Source organism: Fistularia commersonii, chromosome 6 (assembly GCF_037954325.1).
Source record: "Fistularia commersonii isolate RoL2024-O1a breed Wild chromosome 6, RoL_Fcom_v1.0, whole genome shotgun sequence".
Lineage (NCBI taxonomy): Eukaryota > Metazoa > Chordata > Actinopteri > Syngnathiformes > Fistulariidae > Fistularia > Fistularia commersonii.
In genome coordinates, this window is record NC_141289.1 from 13,422,918 (window position 1) to 13,442,125 (window position 19,208).

Here is a 19,208-nt window from a genome sequence, read left to right on the forward strand (position 1 = left end):
GAGAGAGAGAGAGAGAGAGAGAGAGAGAGATGATAGGGTGTGGGACGGAGACTTGCTGACAGACCGACATGCATAAAAAAAAATATTTACAATGAATGATATATTTAGTGCAAGTCATACTTTGTAAGTTATAATGCGGTCCCCCAACAGTTTATGAAACCAGAAAGTGGTCAGTTGAAGGTGCTGCATGAAAATAAAATGAGTCGAAGACAATTGATGGTCATAGATTTAGAAAGAACAGTTGAGTCTCCAGATGTTTTGGAATAAAATGTGTGGGCTAAGAGGTCATTAGGTGAATAGAATCTTGACTATGAAATGAATGAGGTTTACACACGTCCCAGGGTGCAGGTTCGAAAGTGTGTGCCCTCTACTGGTTGAAGTAAAACATATCACGTTGGAGGGGTAACATTCCTCCCTTTATAAATACTCCTGATCCTCACAAAAGTAAACAGGGCCTGAATTCAGCATTGAATTAAAAATGTCGTTGCAGAATTGTGAGTTTCAGCTCAGATGTCCTGCTTGCTTCTGGCACTGAACGCAATACTGGTAAAAGCTGATGCGTTACAATGACGTAAATGGGTTTTGTTCATCCCCACACAAAGGTGTGAAGGAATTAATGTGGTTATGAATTACGCAGTTCGGCTGTTGTTGGTTGTTGAAATGTTATTTAGAGGAAAAATCTGCTTTGCAGAACAAGTGGGAAGTTTGTTAAAAAACAACTTCCTTCATATTTTCTTCCACCTCAACATTTTCATAATAAGTGTGTTTGTTTGTGTGTTTTTGGTTTCGCTGTCTGTGTGGTCAGCAGTTCTTGATATTTTTTTATGGTTTCCTATCATTATTACTTGTCTGCCTTCCTGTTTCCTCCCCTTTATGGCTTGTGTTTGTGTGTGTGTGTGTGTGTGTGTGTGTATGTGTGTGTGTGTGTGTGAGAGAGAGAGAGAGAGAGAGAGAGAGAGAGAGAGAGAGAGTATGCAGTGCAAGCAACTGTCTGTCCTACATCATCTGAAGTACTTCTGACAGACAAGAATTATGTGTGTGTGTGTGTGTGTGTGTGTGTGTGTGTGTGTGTGTGTGTGTGTGTGATGGCAACTGTCACAATTAAAAGGTATTTTTTATGAGGCTCGTATGAACACATACAGCTGTAGCAGCAAACGTTGTTTACGGTCTAAAACTTCCACATGAAGTTTTGATCAAATCTTTCTTTGGGGTGGGCGGAGACACCGGCGCTGAAAAGGGGGTCATTTGGTTTTTAAAATCATATTTCTTTGATTTCCAGTTAATATTGTGTTCTTGCCAATGACACTAGGGATCACTTCCCAAGGTATTGTGCATTAAAAATGGCAAACCGATCAAAAACAAAATCTGAAAGAATTGCCAATATGAGTTTATATAATATTGAGATTGGGACACTTGTTTAAAGTTCATGTCTTTCAGTATTGAAATTGAGTCAGAATTCGGTCCTACTGTTTTTAGATAATAGGTTCCTGCTATGAAAATAAATACACTCAGTCCTTCAAGCATAAAAATTCAAAGCTTATTTATCTCTTAATGCAGTCTATTCTGTGTTATGCATCTTTGTTTTTGTACATATTGGCTTGAAAAAAAATTTGTCTGGACAACTACTGTCCTAAATTATGAAGTACAAATGAAGTTTATCAATACAATAGCTCTGGCGGCACAGACCCGTTACTTCCTAGCATGATGGTCCCTGGTTTGATCCAGACGGGGGGCTTTTCTGTGTGGAGTCTTTGTTTCTCCCTGGGTTCTCTGGTTTCCTCCCACAGTCCAAAAGCATGCAGTGGGTTCATTGGAGATGCTAAATTGCCTGGATGTTTGAATAACAGGCTGAATGTTTTTTATTCCTCTTTATGTGTCCCTGTGATCGTCTTGCCTAGTGACAGCTAGGATAGGCTCCAGAATTAATTTCAAATTCATTTCTAATTTTCCTCTAAAAACATAAATGATATGACATGTCAAGTGGGTTGTCATTCAGATTCATTCATTCATTTGTTCATTCATTCATTCATTGACTATACTGGCAGCACTTAGGGGTGTTGGAAGCAAATACCAAGTGAAAAGGAAAGTTCAGAAAGCAGACAGTGTAGACTTTCTCTGAGGAAATGCTGCTGTCTAGTGGTAGCATTATGTAAGTAATGACCACAGGCTCATTGGCCTTCTCTGTATTGCTTCTATAATAAATTCTAAACTATTTGTACCTTAGACTGCATTTGGAGCCTGAAAATTAAAAGTCATAGTGAGAAAGAAAGTTTATCCCACATACCTTTACATATTTAGTCATATGAAGGTCCAGCCCTGGTTCTGCTAGATATGTCCACTCATTAACTCAAATGGAGGCTACTCTTTCTCCATTTTACATATAATAGCTTATAGCACTGGGTGTTGTGTGCATTTAAATAAATTGCACTTAAAAAGACTTCAATGGCAGGACAATTTGAACAAATACATATGTTTAAAACGTAAAGAAATCTACTATCTCCAGATACGGTCTTATTTCTTTGAAACACACAATTGCTCCACAAGTAGCTCTGAGGGGAACATATCTCTGAATACTAATTTCAAATGATAATAATGAATGAACATTTGTTTTAAATAGCACTTGTCAGTTGTATGTGAAATACTGAGGTTTGTGTTTACATTCTCATCGATGTTGAATTGACAACTCTGTGCTGCCAATTTCGAACACATGTCGCAGATAGAATCGTCTCACAAATCATTTCCGATCACTGAAAGATCCTTCAGCCTGCTTCTTTTTGCTGTCCAAACAAACTCAACTATAAAACAAACTCTTTATTGTCAGATCCATCATTGCAGCTACAAGTGGTGCATGATCCTATTTTTAATACTTAAAATTGTATTTACATTGTCAATTGCATGCCAAACTGGTAAAATGCTTGTCATGCAGTAACTTGTGAGACATGCCAGTCTTTCCCGTGAGTCCATTGCCGGCGGACACGTCACACCGAAGGCCGTGCTTCGTCGATGAAGCTGAGCTGGGTGTCGCACTCGCCCCACTCAGCCTCCTGCAGCCTCAGGAAGGGGTCCGGACTGGAGGGGTGGAAGTCAGGCTGGGGGAGGGAGCGCGAGGCGTGGAGCCGAGGCTGGGAAGAAAGCCGGGACTCGGACTGGGACGTGAGGTTCGAACGCGAGGAGACGTCGGCAAGGATCGGAGCGCGGGATGACAGGTGGACCGAGGAAAATGAAAAGGGGTTTCTTCCGGCTGTGTGCTCGTGGGGGGAGCTGTGGAGTGAGGGGGGAGCCGAGCGATGAGAGGCCAGATCGGAGCCGCCGGTCTGGTGAGCAAGTGGAGGACGAGGGAGGTCGGAAGAGGAACACTGAAGCGGATCAAACTCCACTTCTTCTACGCAGCCTTCTGAACGTAGCTGAGAAGATGGCGCCTTTGGAACCAAGATCTGTGTAGGACGTTGTTCTTCTGAGCCACGTTTAGAAAAAATAGGGAGACCCAGTGAGCAGCTTTCAGAGGAGACTCTGGGCGGCGGTGTTGAGGCGCTGGGTATCAGCGGCGAGGACGAGGTGTGTAAAAGCGGTTTCAGAAGACGTGTCATTTCCTGCAGTTCTTGACTCACAGCTGTCACCTGGCAGGAAAGGACTTTCATCTGGTCAAAAGAAAGAAAAGAAGACAGAGAATCTTACATATCGTCCAGTTCTGGACAGGCTGAAGGGAACTGAGATGAACCTTTCTGGTTTTTGATGAAATTCAGCCTTACCTCATGTTTCAGTTTATCAATAGTCTGCATCATGTCAGCCTCATCTTGTGTCCCTGCAGAGAGAAACATTCAAACATTTAGAAAAGCGGATTTAGCTAAACTGCAGACCAGCATGATTTTTTTTTTGAGAGTTTTTAAATTTGTTACACGATCTGATTTGCACATGTTCAATAGTATGCGTTTACCTGAGGTAGCTGAATCAGGGCTGGGTAAAAAACTCTGGGTGGTACTCGGGGAAAAGTCGAATTTGTGACCCGAGCCGCTTCTGTTTTCCGTTTCAATTCCATCCACAAACCTGAGGTAAGACGGACAGAGTGATTATGTCAGTTACATAATGATCATACCTGAGGTTGCATTCCTTATCTTCTGATTGTTGAGACTAAAGTTTTCTTTTTCGGATCATCTTCTTTGTTTTGACTACCCTTTTTCTTTTCAAAATCCGATCCAAACAAAATGCGATGTAGCCGTTATGGACGGTGGACGTCCAACTCGAGCAGATCCACCCAACCCATGTTCATCTAGCATCCACAAATTGTTGTAATTTATTGCTTTTCTCAAAGGGACTGCCAGGTAAAATCACCTCTTCATCCATTTTGCTTTAGAGAACTTTTTCGTCAGCACTTTTTTCGATCTTGGATTTTGTGCTACAATTGGTCTACATGTGTTTGTATACGTCTTTCCTTCAAGTTCACTTAACTGTTGCAATATTCCCTCAACTAACTCTGCCTTCAGTTCTAAGGCAGTTTAAATGTTACCTTAATTTTTTCATTTCCAGCAGTTTTTTTTTTTTTTTACCAGTGGTCCATCTGCTTCTACGAAACCATGGCAATTACTTAAACCCATTCCCCAGCTGTCACGGCGCATGTAGCCACATGGATCACCCAAGATGGAACGAGACATTTCAGAGAAATGTGCACTAGCCCGGTGAGATTCTAAATGTCCGTCCATCCTCTCGATGGGATGGAGGGGACAAAAAGTCGCCTCTGATAAAACTACAGTAGGGTGAAGATTTTGCGGTAAACTACAAAGATGCCTGTGCACACTATAAGTTGTTTGGTACTTACCCCAGGTGTGTCCAGATTTTTTTGTTTTTCTTGTTTGAAATAGCATTAAAGATAACCTCTTCCAAACATCTCCATGACTCACCAGTGTATAAACATAACCTCTATATAGTTTAATTGCTGCCGCAATGACTCACTCCCTAAGTAACACAATCCTCAGATGGTGGAATCAAAAAGTTGACAAGAACCCTGCAAAATTACAGTGACGCAACGCCGAGCTCTCGATTACCGTAATTTTCCGGACTATTGAGCGCACCTGAATATAAGCTGCACCGGCTAGTTGATAGCTATCTTCGTCTTCCTCCTGCGCGCTAAAACTATTAAAGTTGTCTTCTTGAGTGTCGGAATTCAACAGCCTCAGAATTTCATACTTAATCAATTGGTCCGATGTGACAAGGCTAAATGTTTTGCCGGCATGAACTCATGAGCCCCAAAAGTCCACAAATTAGCCGTATAATTGTTTCAGCCCAAGTGTTCAAAGTGTGTGGAAAAATGTAACGGCTTATAGTCCGGAATTTACGGTACATACAAAGACATTTATTACAACTTCTAATTCCGAATGAAGTACTTGTTATCCACCCAACAATATATTTTTATTGACTTCCTGGGGTCATTTGTGGAGGGCGATATTGACATACAGAATGTTTTTGTCTGGCTATTGTTGTGCTTTCTGTCGAAAAGCTACATGGAGAGATAAGTTGTCACTTATTTGCTGGATCTGCTTCCTTTTAGCTGTGTTGCATTTACACTGTGTAGATATACAGGACTGTCTCAGAAAATTAGAATATTGTGATAAAGTTCTTTATCTTCTGTAATTACAAAAACAAAAAAGTCATACATTCTGGATTCATTACAAATCAACTGAAATATTGCAAACCTCTTATTATTTTAATATTGCTGATTATGGCTTACATCTAAAGAAAACTTAAAAATCCTATCCCAAAATATTAGAATATTATGAAAAAGTAATTTTTGTCTTTTTTTAATTGCATTACAGAGAATAAAGAACTTTATCAAATTATTCTAATTTTCTGAGACAGTCCTGTAGATACAGTATATAGATAGGCCATGTTTCCAGGTCATACTTCTTCTTTTTCTTTTTGCTGCTCCCCTCAGGGGTCGCAACTCATCTGCCTCCTTCTAACCCTCCCCTCTGCGTTCTCTTTGCCCCTCCGACTGACTTCATGTCCTTTTCTGCACCATCCTTAAATTTCATCTGTGGTCCTCCTCCGGGCCTCCTGCCCGGCACTTCTGATCTGTCTTTCCAGAGTGCATCAACCATTGATCCATACTAAGATTTCGGTTAAATCGTATTTTAAACAAAGAAAATAGATATTTGTAACATGTCTGCTTCATCTGTTACCTCATTTTCACTCTACCTCCAAATACGTTAGTGTTGTGGATTATCACTTTATTATAGACTTTGCACTCTTCACTTTGTATTTTGAATTCTGTGCAATATTTTTTTCCAGTCATTGTTTACCCTTATGTCAGAACTAGGTGTAACCGTCAACTGGAGCCAAATTCTTTGTATGGGCGAAAATACTTGGGCCAAAAAGAATGATTTTTATTCCAATTATGATTCATGCCTTCTTCGACCAGAAGTCCAGATATCAGCTCGTAATTGAAAATGTGGATTTTTTTTTCTGTTTTTTTTTTTTTTTTGAAGGAACTCTTCAAAAAGAGTTGTTACGGACGCAAGTGTGCTCAGAGTTATCAGTGTATTCCCTCCCTGTGAAACTCGAATTATTCAGATGACTCAAGACACGGTGTTTCCCCTCCTGTAGTTTAGCTCTCTGAGTATGTTCTGCCAAAAGTGTCAGAATTGATGCATTGTTGGTCTTTCACAGCCGCTGCCAAGGTAAATTGATTTCTGTAGTCTGCTGCCCTCCCTCCAGGGATGCCATGCACAATAGAGAGTGGGTTTGTTTGTTTTTGTGATTCATATCAAACAAGTCAAAAGGCATGAAAGTCAAGTTTCTACACAGGGTTACTTGCTCTTACCAAGAAAACGCTAAGTGTTCAGTCAATAACTCAGTGAGAGGTTTCTTACCGGGGGCTAAAGTCTGGCTGCAGACAGTTGAAGCTCACCGCGGGGATCTGCAGGTTGGTAGGCCGGATGTGATCGGTAGATGTTCTGAAGGGTCTTGTTGGGAGCAGTGGGGAGCGAAGGGGGGATCGAAGTGGGGAGCGCAGGCCTCGAGCCAACCTGCCCGGCTGAGGCATCTTGGGATTAGGTGAGCGTTCCCCCTCGGACCCCGAGCCTTCCTCGTCTTCTTTGATCGAGGGAAGCTTTTTCATGATTCCGCCATTGCTTTCACAGTCCGTCTAAAGAGGCAAAGAAAGATGGCGGCGACTTTCAATCGGAATCAGACACGTTTTTTTATTGCCACGTTGGTTTTCACTCACAAGAAATATTCTTGTCTGTTGGTGCACTGTATCACATAATATTCAGAATATAAATAGAGGTTAAGAGAAAATAAACAATAACTCCACAGCTGGAGTCAAGTCTTTACCAAAAAGTAGAAAAATATATTTACAAGTCCACTTAATGTATAATGTGTCAGGGGGGTTCGGTCTTGATGGCTAACGCTTTTTCAGTCTTGATTTCAAAGATTTATTCAAAACTACTTTACATGGAATGTGCTGTGGTACATTTTGCATGTTTAATGAAGTTGCCCATTCAGCAAATAAATAAGTATTGTGTCTTTTCCCAATACAATGTGGACCTCGCCAGGTGGCCACTTCTGCTTCTGCAGATACTTGAACCCACTCCCGCATCTTTATCCCCATACTAGCGACGGGGAATCACTGCAATAACTGTTGTAACCTGGATGTACGTTGCCAGAGCCTCGGAAACTTCAAAACTCAATACACGTGTAAGGGCACCATCTATGGGAACTGTGGTGTTCATCCTTAAATGCAGTTGTGGGATATGCTTGAGGACAATGATGACGACTTCAAAATAGTCTGTAGGAAATTGCACAAATCATTGCATACATGTTGTTTTTAAGAATAAGAAGAATAAGAATAACAACTTTATTTATCCCGAAGTAAATTATTATAGTTTAGACACAGTTTAGATATTATACTTTATCAGTTTAGAATCAGGTGTTACGGCATGGTTTTTCCAGATTTTAATTCCTATTTAACAGACATAACATCAGGGATGCTCACGCTTTTATTTATTTTCACCCACACAATATTTCTTTCCTCACATTTGTCTTCTCAGAGCCAAAATCAACTCATCAGTTAATTTCTTCACTACACAGTGGGACCAGACTGGGGAGCTACTGAGCTTCAGGCAGTGCCGGGCGCCAACCATTGCGATTCACAGTTGTAGCAGCAGCGCTAACATCCATTCAGCTTCTCAGCATCAGTGAAGGAGATTCAGATTCAAAATCCAGGCGTGAACACTGTTCTGAGACCGACGTCTCTGGAGCCTTTTAGTGAAATTAAATAGACAGAGTGACCAAAGTCACAGCCAGACGGCTGCTTTAAATGGGAAATGTCATTTTAATAAATGTATTATTTAGGGCCACTTTATGTTATTGTAAATAGGTCTGATTTAAGAATGCCGACCAAATCCTGATTTACTTTTCTTTGACGTTGCTTTTCTTTTTCCCCTGTCACCATCGCCTTATCTTTCTTTCTCTCCTCTGCATTTGTTGTCTTCTACATTTGGACGTTGGCTCACGTGCGAGACTGCTATTTTTAGATCAGAGGTTTAATTTTAGCTGGGGTTCGCTTGAACCGAATCAAGCGAAGAAAAGGGAGAGGGGAGAGAGAGAGAGAGAGACAGGGAGTGTGTGTGTTTGTAGCACGTGCCAGCATTGGTATGCAGCATGCCGCTTTGCCCTCCGTGTGTGTATGCGTGCGTACGTGGGTGTGAAGCCATACTCGCATGTGCTGGGAGAAGCTTTACATTTGTTATGGTCACTGTGTGTGTGTGTGTTTACACTGGAACTGCCCTGTGTGCAAGTGTATGTGCACGGGTCAGTGTGTATCAAGGGCACATACAATGCTGTGGTAAGTTGGTGTGAGACTGTGAATGTTCATATAAATGTGTGTGTGTGTGTGTGTGTGTGTGTGTGTGTGTGTGTGTGTGTGTGTGTGTGTGTGTGTGTGTGTGTGTGTGTGTGTGTGCATGTGTGAGAGGAATGATTGGTGAGTCTCTTCCCTTCCTCCCCCCTGAAGCTTTCTTTCATCCTGATGTTTTCTTGCCTCATCTGCATCTGGTTGTTGCTCTATATTTATCCAACCAGGGGTGACCCCACCCCTCTCCCACCCTTCTGACAGCACTATTTTTAGTCCCGTGCCATCCCCGCCGGGGATCTGACTACCACTCTAAATATCTTTCTACAGAGGGATTTAATACAAATATATGTGGGTTTGTGAAAAGTGCTAACAGCAACAGGGCTGGGTTTGTTGGCATCATGGTTTGAGTACAGTTTTGATAAAAAGTCAGACGTATCATTAATTTTTTTCTTATCACATGCACCGATAAAATTGTACATTTTTTGGTCAATAAAACTTCGAGCATTATTTTCATTGATGTTTTCTGACATATATAAGAGCACATAGTTGCATGCAGAGAAACTGCAATCTGACGTGTCTTTCAAGCACACACCCTTCACATCAAGTTGTGAATGTCTGAATTTAATAAATGTAGTTGTGGTACTGTGAGTTGTACTCGAACAAAGAGTACATTTTTAACAGCAAATTTGTTCAGAGATGATTTTTTTGAATTCATCCGGTACCTCCCTCTGACCTCAGGTCTCTGACCAAGTTCTATTTGCCCGGGGAATAACCAACTCCAAGAGAGCAGAGGTTGATTGGAGATGACAAGAAGAGAATTCCAGCTATTTTTAAAAGCCTCACTGATGGCTGAGAAAATTTAGAAAAGCTGACACTTGATCTTCAAAAAATATATCAGTTGCTTTCGAAAACCTCAAGATACACTAAGGGCTAGCAAAGGGTACTGCACTTATCCACAGGCGTGTTTATGCACAGAACACAAACTGATGTCAAATATGTATTATTTAAGTCATTTATATGCAATCGTATCCCTTGATATTTCTTTAGCTTCTCTGCTTGAAGTAACAAGATAACAGTGAAAGTGTGACTGATAATTCCAGTGCATGAGGATTATTCATGTGTGCCGAGCAGCTGAGATCCATCTGTAAATCCCTGGCATCGGAATCAACCATGTCTTTATCTGCCGGCTGCTCCTCAAGCAGAAGCTCCAGCTTCCTTCTCACTCCCCGTCCAAATGCCTAATCGTTTTAAAGTGCGATGCCATCGCTCCAGAATGGTGTAAAATACTGGGTGGAGGAGGTCGCTGCACAGCTGAGAATCGTCTTGGAAAAACAGACTGGCTATTCTTGTGGTGCTAACCCAGAATTTTCTTCAAGGCATAATAACATGATTCATTTCCTCTGCAATCTCACAGCGATTACAGTAATTAATAGAAGTGTACTCTAACGAGCTTCATCTACCAATTACCGTTTCTTATTTTACTAAACAGTAAGGGTTAATGTTTTTTCAATGGGTCTTCTTTTCCTCCAAGATAGAGCCAACGGTCATTGTACATTTATTATTAAATTAGATAAACGAATAAATAAAATGTTTGTATGTCTACATATATAAACATGTGTATTCACACGCACGCACACACACACACACACACAGAAAACACACATACACATACACACACACATATGTGTGTGTGTGTGTGTGTGTGTGTGTGTATATATATACATTTATACACGTACACATATATATGTACGAATGCGCTTATGTGTATGCATGTGTTTATGTGTATGTATGTATATATATATATATGTGTGTGTGTACATATGTATATAAGTATATATGTACGTATTTATTTTTTATTGCAGTCATTTGCACTAAACTCAATGATCTTGTGCCAACCAGAGACAAACACCACTACATTTGTTATTAAGATAGATAAATAAATACATAAAATATTTGCATTTGTATGTATAAGCATGTGTATTCACATTCTTTTGCACTAAACTCAACAATCTTGTGCCAAGCAGAGACAAAAACTGCAAATTAGTTTGATTCATTTTTGTGTTTGTGTGTATGTGTGTGTGTATATATATATATATATATATATGTGTGTGTGTGTGTGTGTGTGTGTGTGTGCGTGTGTGTGTGTATATATATATACACACAGTTGGTGTAATTGAATAGCCAGTAATGTGTTCATGATCATCATCATTATCATCATTATCATGCCTCAGACTAAGTCTAGCCATAATAATTGTCTCATCAACAGCCATGTCAGCGTTTCACCCTGCATTTGTGATGAAGATGTGGAGTCTGAAGGCAAAGCTTTCAATTCACAGTTGGATAACCAGGTGTCCCTAATATGCATCTTTATCCCCTGCACTTGTACTGCACTCCACGTATTGAGATGAAGCCTAACAGTGTGACTGGTTTTAATTTTCAAATATCAAACCACTGGAGAACAGACACTCTTGTGAAGTGTGTGTTTCATCTGCTGCTCGGGGGGAAGGCAACGCTTTTCATCTTTAAATGCATGTTAACCTGTCACCGTCTTTGCAGCCAATACACCTGTAAAGTAACAAGGTAATGTTGAGTCGATTTTGGCAGAACATGATGTAAAAACATTTTAAAAGCGGGAAACTGTTGCATCAGCAGAGAGTAGGATTTCCATCTCATACACGAGAATGCAGCCTCCAGCAACAAACTCACTTAGTTTTAGTATCACAGCGAAGGCAATGAAAGGATACAGTATTTTCCAATTCAAACTGAATGGACAGTAAAAATAATGGCAGCTGAAGTAGTACTTACCAAAGAGTTCAGAAACACTCACAATCACACATACTGTTGTAGTCAGCTATCACTGCTAATTATTTTCAGATAACAAAGGGTTCAATTTTAGATTACATCTAATCGTCTGCAGCCAGCCGAACACTTTCTCACCCAACAGACCCTCTTCATTGATTCTTTTGGGATCTGTAAACAATGTAAGTAAATTGTTTGTTGAGGTAATTGTCTGTTGAGGTTCTCAGTCATCCAAGTCATGGTGAATTCTTGTTGAAATCTTCTTGTCTTGGCAACTTGACTTGAATTTCGTCACTTAAAGGCGTGTCACCCCTCATATGAGAGGCTTCTCCTGCTCGAATGACCTATGGGGAGTTTCTGAATATATCTGCCAGGGTTTTGGGCAGTGGGCACCTAGACCTGCACCGAGTTTCTGCAGATCAACTCTTCCATTTACACATTAAGCCACCATAACCTAGACCCGCCCAAAACCCTGGCGGTTATATTCAGAAAGTCACCATAGGTCATTAGAACTAAAGAAGCCTCTCAGATCAGGTGTGAAATGTCTTCAAGCAAAGAAATTCAAGTCCAGTTGCCAAGACAAGAAGATTTCGATAAATGCCCCATTGAGTTTTACAGGTCTCATTAACATGGGAAATCATGGATTGCAATCCTCTGCACACTTTTTAGGGTTTTTTTGACAGAACAATTGAAGTTATATCATGAATAGGAAAGCACTGGATTTTAAGGCACTTCACGATGCACTGTGGCAAAGGTCCATACGGCAGAATCTAAACATGCTGCAGGGGTTACATTTCCCATGTGACTGAGGAGCATCTTTGGATTTCCCCTTGAGGATCTGCATAATATGGCTTCTTGGTAAACCTGCAGAGTAGGAGATGAGTTGAAGGTGCCACAGATCCCTCCTGCTTCTTCTCATTAGCGGTGTATTAAATCCCCAAAGATTTAACTAGTAAATAATAAATAAATAGTAAATAATTAAAATTCCTGAACACACTCTTCTAACCCTGACCCTTATTTAGCCAAAATAAGGGTTGATGTAGTATTCAATCTGCTGACACTTTGCTGATAATACCGTTTGCAAGGTATTTGTAGTGCGGTAATGCGCCTATAGTTATTGTGTATATCACTGATCCCCACTGTCTACCATATTCAATAGTTATTTATATTTGCTGATTTCAATTGGGATGTTATTATGATTATCAATTTCATTATTTTTTATTTTTAATGATTGCTATTATTATTATTTTTATTGCATTGTTTGATTATCTACTGACTTGAATTTGAATGTTGACGTTAAATTACCTCAGTGCTGTGTCCTTCCCGCAGGTTGTATGTCAGGTCATGCTGGATTTCGGTAATGAACTTCTGAGCGTAGTCAGGATACAGACAGAGAACCTCCCGGAGGCCTTTGAGGCTGATGTACTGCAGGTCACAGTAGGTGAGGGCCTTCACACAAGCATTTGTCTTAATCACTTCCTCTTGTGTCAGATAGTCCGAACCAATAAGGTCGCCCCTTCCTGGAAAATAGGAAGACAATTAATATTCTTTTAACAAAGGGAAATCAAAACTGTCAATACTAGATCCGTTGAGTTGAGTCCCACTGCAGCCATGTTTTATCGAGGCAAACTTGCACTATGAGCTAATAAGTCTCTTTCTTCTGTACACCACCTGAAATCTGAATGAAATTAATTGTTATGAACCTTTTAAAATGACTACAATCAACTTCACTTGACTTTACAATACATTTTATCTTCCGATTAATGTTTATATATTTTCTTTTTATATAAATAATTTATATATTCATATATATATATTTATATTTTAAAATGGAATATGAAATGAACGTGGTTAATTATCATACTCCCACGGCAATTTAAATTATTAAAAAAAGTTGAAGTACAAAAAAAATCAAGTAGCATACTGAACATGGTGAACATGCAGCAAGGCGTCTTGTTTGCCTTTATCCATTTTGAGATCATCCTTTCATACCTAAAAATCAACTTGAAAAAACTGACATTACAATTAAGGTCCGGATGTTACATCAGAACATTTTCATCCTTAAATTGCTGGAAATTCAAAATTGGATGGGATGGGCTATTGGAAATGATGTTAAATACTTTGATATACATGTAAACTGTTCAGCATAGGATGCAGATAAATCACTGGTTACAATAGAGGGTTTGCATTCCACTCTTCCCTTTAATTTTCAGCTTCCTCTCTTGCAATGCCTTCCCCAAAGCTCCAAATCTAAAGTGGCAATGCCAAAACAATTTACGAACGTGTGCAATTTTGTGTTTGTGAGAAAAACATAGCACACCTCCTGTGCATCTTGTCCCATGTATCTAACATGGCAGGAGAGGCAGAGTGTAACTCGGCATGTGTGTGTGTGGGGGGATGGGGGGGGGAGGGGGCTGTGTGTTCATTGGTGTTTCAATATTTCAACATCCAACTGGACGTGCATGTGAGTACATACAAGGTGTAACGGAGTAATGAATAAACACTCTTTCCTCTCAGGGTTGAAATAACTTCATAATTTACGGTCAGGTCATTAACATGAAAAACACAGTTGTCAATTTTCTCCCCTGCTGTATATGAATGAACTGATTCCATTGATGTCTGTGCCCCTCTTCTCTATTTCATCCTAGGGATCCAGAATAGGAGGAGTGTTAGTGTGATGTTGTAGGACACAGCTCCAGAGATTTTCTTATTCTAGCAAAATAAATCTCAGGTAAACACAAGTTACTGATTCAAGTCACTTTCTGTCCGACACTTGTACACTTATTGGAGTCTTCAATGATCAGGATGTCCTTGTCTCAAATATGATAGTTTGCTGTACTCATGCGTCTGTCAGAGAGTAAACATTCTTATCTCCAACTTTGAATATTTTATGCCATTTGATAATTTCAGAACCAAAGAAGCCTCTTGGATGAGATGGATGGGATGGGCTATTGGTAATGATGTTAAATACTTTGATATACCTGTAAACTGTTCAGCATAGGATGCAGATAATAGAGGGTTTGCATTCCACTCTTCCCTTTAAATTTCAGCTCCCTCACTCTTGCAATGCCTATTTTATGCCATTTGATAATTTCAGAACCGAAGAAGCCTCTTGGATGAGAGACGAAATGTCACGATAAGCTTTGACAATGATTTACCATGGCTTGAATGACTGAGAACCTTCTTAATCAATGGTTTTAGTTGTATGTTTCAATCCAATAGTTTCATTTGTCTTGGAAAAAATATCTCCGCTCTGTTTAACCTTTACATTTAATAATTCCCTGCAGCGCAGGTTGTAGCAACCCATCGGTTATGCGTTTCACGTATCTGCATCGATCAGCATTGTGTGAGACTGGGGTTGACTTTAAAACGCAGTTGTACGCTCCAGCAACAGAGGATCACTGAGCTAACTGGTTATGATCTTCACTGCTTATCCTACATGCACTGTAGGATCCCAGCTGCTACTGGATGGGAGGCAGGCTACGCCCTGGACTGATCACTGGAGCATCACAACACGATTTTAAAGAATAGCTTTGGACAATCAAATGCACGCCTTTACCCAGAATGGCCAGCACTGTGTTGTCCTTCAGCACTTCCATTGAGCCCGAGCATACAAAGTAGATAGCCTGGAGGGCATCGCCCTGGCGGATGAGGAATTCCTCGGGCGCGCAGAAGGAAGTCTTGATGATGAGGGACAAGGAGCGCAGACACCCCCTGCTGGCTGATTCAAAGAGCGGTAGCTGCAGTAGCTCTTTGTTCAAATGCATGGCGATGTCGGCCCGAAGCTCATCCGGGAAGTCCTTCAGCAGCTGTGAGAGGAACAGGACATGTGATGTTGGGGAAAGCGTATGAAGATACAGGTTCAGTCTTTGACTCTTTTTTTTTTTCATCTTTAGCGGAAGGGTTATCATTTACGATAACGCTATGACTTAACTTACCCATCTAATCACAGCCGACTGGCAAACAATCTATTTTCTTTTGGGATATAATGTCCCAAATTTCTACTGCTGAATTAAGTTCACAAGAAAAATTACTTTTGGTAACCATTTGGTTCTGTCCACCACTATAACAGGAAAGATCTAGATTTAAACTCGAGTAGTTTGGTCTATTAGGCTAACAATACAACAAATTGGATAGCAGGCCAAGAATGAGGGGATTCAGAGCAAAACCCTGAGATTTGCGCCAAAATCCATGGGTTCCTCACTATGTTGGAGGACAAATCAAGTAATATGCACTTCAATTTTGAGGAGCTGATTCATTGATTCTATTGCCAATAGCACTGTTAGACAAGGCAACTACGGTCATACAAAAACAAAGTAATTGTTGCCAAAATTAGGTTTGCGTATGCTTGTTTGTTAGCCGAGTGGACTGAGGGATAATGGCCTTTTACAGAAATATTGGTGTTAGTTTGTATGCTAATCAATTAATAATCAATTGTTTATGTATAATCAATATTTGTTTGACTGTAGATTAGGATATCAATGACAGGTTTTGTACTACTGAAAATTAAATATTAGAATTTTGACAACAGCTGACATTGACAGTATGTTCATTTACAGTTATGACTTTAAAAAAACAAAAATCCAATATAACATCCAAATATTGATGAAATACCTCAGATGACAATGTAATTTAATTTTTTACGAAGCTCGGTTTGATGTTACTTGACGAAGCTGACTTTTCATCAGTAAGATGTTTCAGTACAGAAATATCATCTCATTTATGTGTTTTAACTCCAAACCGGTCATGGTTGGATGGCAAATTTGTCTTCTGAACCCCAAGCAGTTTCATTTTTTTTTTTTTCTAGGTTTCCTTCAACTGCCTACTGCCTTATTCATTACTGCACTATTAAGTCCAGCACATCAATGCAAAGGGCAAACTAACTTCATGCTCAATGTGCAAAGCATAAAATTGAAAAAGGTCCCTCAAATGTTTCCCATCTAAAGTCCACTTTATATGGTCTGTTGATTTTTCATGAGTAATACTCAAATTAGTTTGTGGGGATGTCCACAAGAGGAGGTTAAACACAAATCATTTATAGTGGTGAGATTATCCTACCTCGCTAACATCTATGCCATTGTTGACGGACCAGGTCGTCTGGAAACATTCCATCATGCGCTGTTCGAGGGCTTTGGGCAGCCGGTGAACACGGATGAAGTCCTTCAAGTCCTTGGTGCGGGTGTGGTAGAGGGAACGACGTGAGTACATCCGCTGGATGATGGCCGTCACGTTCCCAAATACTACAGCGTGCATTAATGCTGCGGAAGCGATGGGAAAAGACATTTAAAGAGAAAAAGCTTGTCCCGCTGAAGATTTCAAACAGACTTCTGTTCTGAATGCACTTGTATAGATTTAAATTGTAACGAGATAGAGATAAGGATATTTCAGATATAAGTAGATCGACAATGAAAACAACAATTTGACTTATTCGGACACATATCAACACTCCCAAGTGCCCACTGGTCAGAAATATAATCAAACAAAACCATTTCTGTCGACTATCTTAATTTTCATGAAAGGGTTTTTACCAAGAAAGACTTCAATGTTTTATGCTTTAGACATTGAATCCTAATGCTTAAAATTCAGATTGCACTCGTGATTAAGGATGAGGTTGAGCTGGAAAACATGGGCATCTGCTGCCCTCGGGGTTTTGCCCACCTCCAATCAGCATGGTGCAGATGGAGAAGATCTTCTCGGAGTCGGTGTTGGCTGAAACGTTGCCAAACCCCACACTGGTCAGACTGCTGAGAGCGAAGTACAGTGACGTCACATAGGAGCTCCGGACAGACGGACCGCCGCTCAACGTTGTCCCCGAGCTGCTCGATGTCCTCGTTCTGGTCCTGCTGCTGTTCCAGTGGCCGGAACCCAGCAAACCTGCTCCATTCAGTGGCTCCATCCCGGAGCTGTTCCACTGGCTCAAATTGGTCAGCCCTGCTGTCACAGTGCCTTGTGGTGAATCAGAAACTCCCAGCAGAGATGTGAGCGGTGCCAGGAAATACGGTGTTCCCAACCTTTTGGCCAGTTCATGCAGCCAGCCTGGAAGGGGCAGAGAAACAGTCCAGACTCAGACTTATTAAAATGCAGCCATGCTTGTTAGTTGACCCTTACTAGGACGCTTCATTAGCAGTGGTAACAAGGCTGTAGGCGCTGGGAAATTATTTTAAACGAACTCCAATGTTGCAAAGAAACATTTTGTTGAGTTATACTGTGGCGAGCTGGGGTTTAGCAAAGCAACAATCGGTGTCAAGGTTAAATGGCTCTTTAGAAGATGGTTTTAATTTAACAGACAGTGAAAAATGGAAACCCAGGGGGGGTTTCTCTCTCAGCGCTAACAGTTAGCCTGAGGGTGCACTCCACCGTTATGGTAACTAACGGCGCAGGTTAGTGTCACATATTGAACACAACATTTTACAATCGGCCAACGATGGAGTCCTTTAACATAGAACCAAGAGAAGCTCCCGGCAGACATCAACATTATCATTCTCAAAAGCTTCTGGGGTTCCGCTGACCAGTCCCCACCCCACGCTACAATATTTATAATCATGCAAGGTGTAATTATGCTTTAAACAAAGTTTTTTTTTTTTCAAACTCCAGTTTATTTGTAAAATGCAATGTTGAATACTAAACAGTCACCTTTTGAATAGCTCTTTCAGAGCTGAGTGGGATACACACCCACATGTACACTTTTTCTTTGCACATGAACAAAGGTGGAGCCGCTTTGCAAAAAAAAGAAAAAAAAATGCTGACCTGTTAATCAGCAGCAATTTTGGCTCAAGTAGATATTGTTTTATTTATTTTTTTTGGCTGTTCTCACCTGTTAGCCCTATTCTCTTGTTGTCTACCTTCATGTTTCCAATTTAAGCCTCCTGAACAGAAGAACATAAGCCCTCACCATACCTCACAGTATTGTTATTATCACTGGTGAGCGCAGCAGGAGGCGAGATGGATTACCATAATTAGAAGTGTTTTTCTCACTAAAAGGACACGCACACTGCAAGCCTGTCTTCTTGCACAGCTCTTGACTATATGTTACAGATTACCTTTGTGTCAGTCTCTGACTTTAGAATAACTGTGATGTCGGTGTCACATGTCAGCACCGCACACATTTTTTTCATCTGGTTTGCTTCGTGTATTTGCAACTCTTTCCATTCTCGCAGCCTTTCTTTTAGATCATCAAATTTGGACAGGCGAGAAATGGTCTTTTTGCTTTTTGATAGCTCATTTGCAATATATTGCATTCCTGCTCATTTTCTAACATATTTTTCATGCCAGTTTATTCATTTATCAGATAATTTAATGTACATATTTGAGTTCTGTCTACTCATAGCAATAATTATATTGCTTTTAAAAGGGCACAGGACACAAATCCAATGTTGTTAACTGAACTTAAGCTTTCTTGTTATTCTAACCCAAATCTCCTGGTATGTATCTACATTTGAGATCACACCTGTGGTATGCATTTGTTTTAATTTTTGATTGATTTGCCAATCATAAAAAAAGTTTTTAAAAACTAACCTCATTTGTTATGAATGGTAATGTAAACATATCTTGTGAAATTGCA

General features: G+C 40.3%; 1 protein-coding gene across 1 annotated transcript in view; it reads right to left on the reverse strand.

Annotated features, from left to right (window-relative positions):
- Positions 1-2,888: 2,888 nt before the first annotated feature.
- The window catches only part of LOC147233431 (voltage-gated delayed rectifier potassium channel KCNH8-like), a 35,509-nt gene continuing 19,189 nt past the window's right edge, over positions 2,889-19,208 (reverse strand). The window contains exons 8-15 of the mRNA XM_086147486.1: positions 17,306-17,683; positions 16,706-16,905; positions 15,207-15,456; positions 12,953-13,167; positions 6,864-7,138; positions 3,935-4,044; positions 3,750-3,802; positions 2,889-3,638 (exon numbers count right to left, since the gene is read on the reverse strand). Of these exons, the coding sequence (XP_086003612.1) occupies positions 2,979-3,638; positions 3,750-3,802; positions 3,935-4,044; positions 6,864-7,138; positions 12,953-13,167; positions 15,207-15,456; positions 16,706-16,905; positions 17,306-17,683 (2,141 nt within the window). The 3' untranslated portion in view covers positions 2,889-2,978. The remainder of the gene's footprint in view (positions 3,639-3,749; positions 3,803-3,934; positions 4,045-6,863; positions 7,139-12,952; positions 13,168-15,206; positions 15,457-16,705; positions 16,906-17,305; positions 17,684-19,208) is intronic.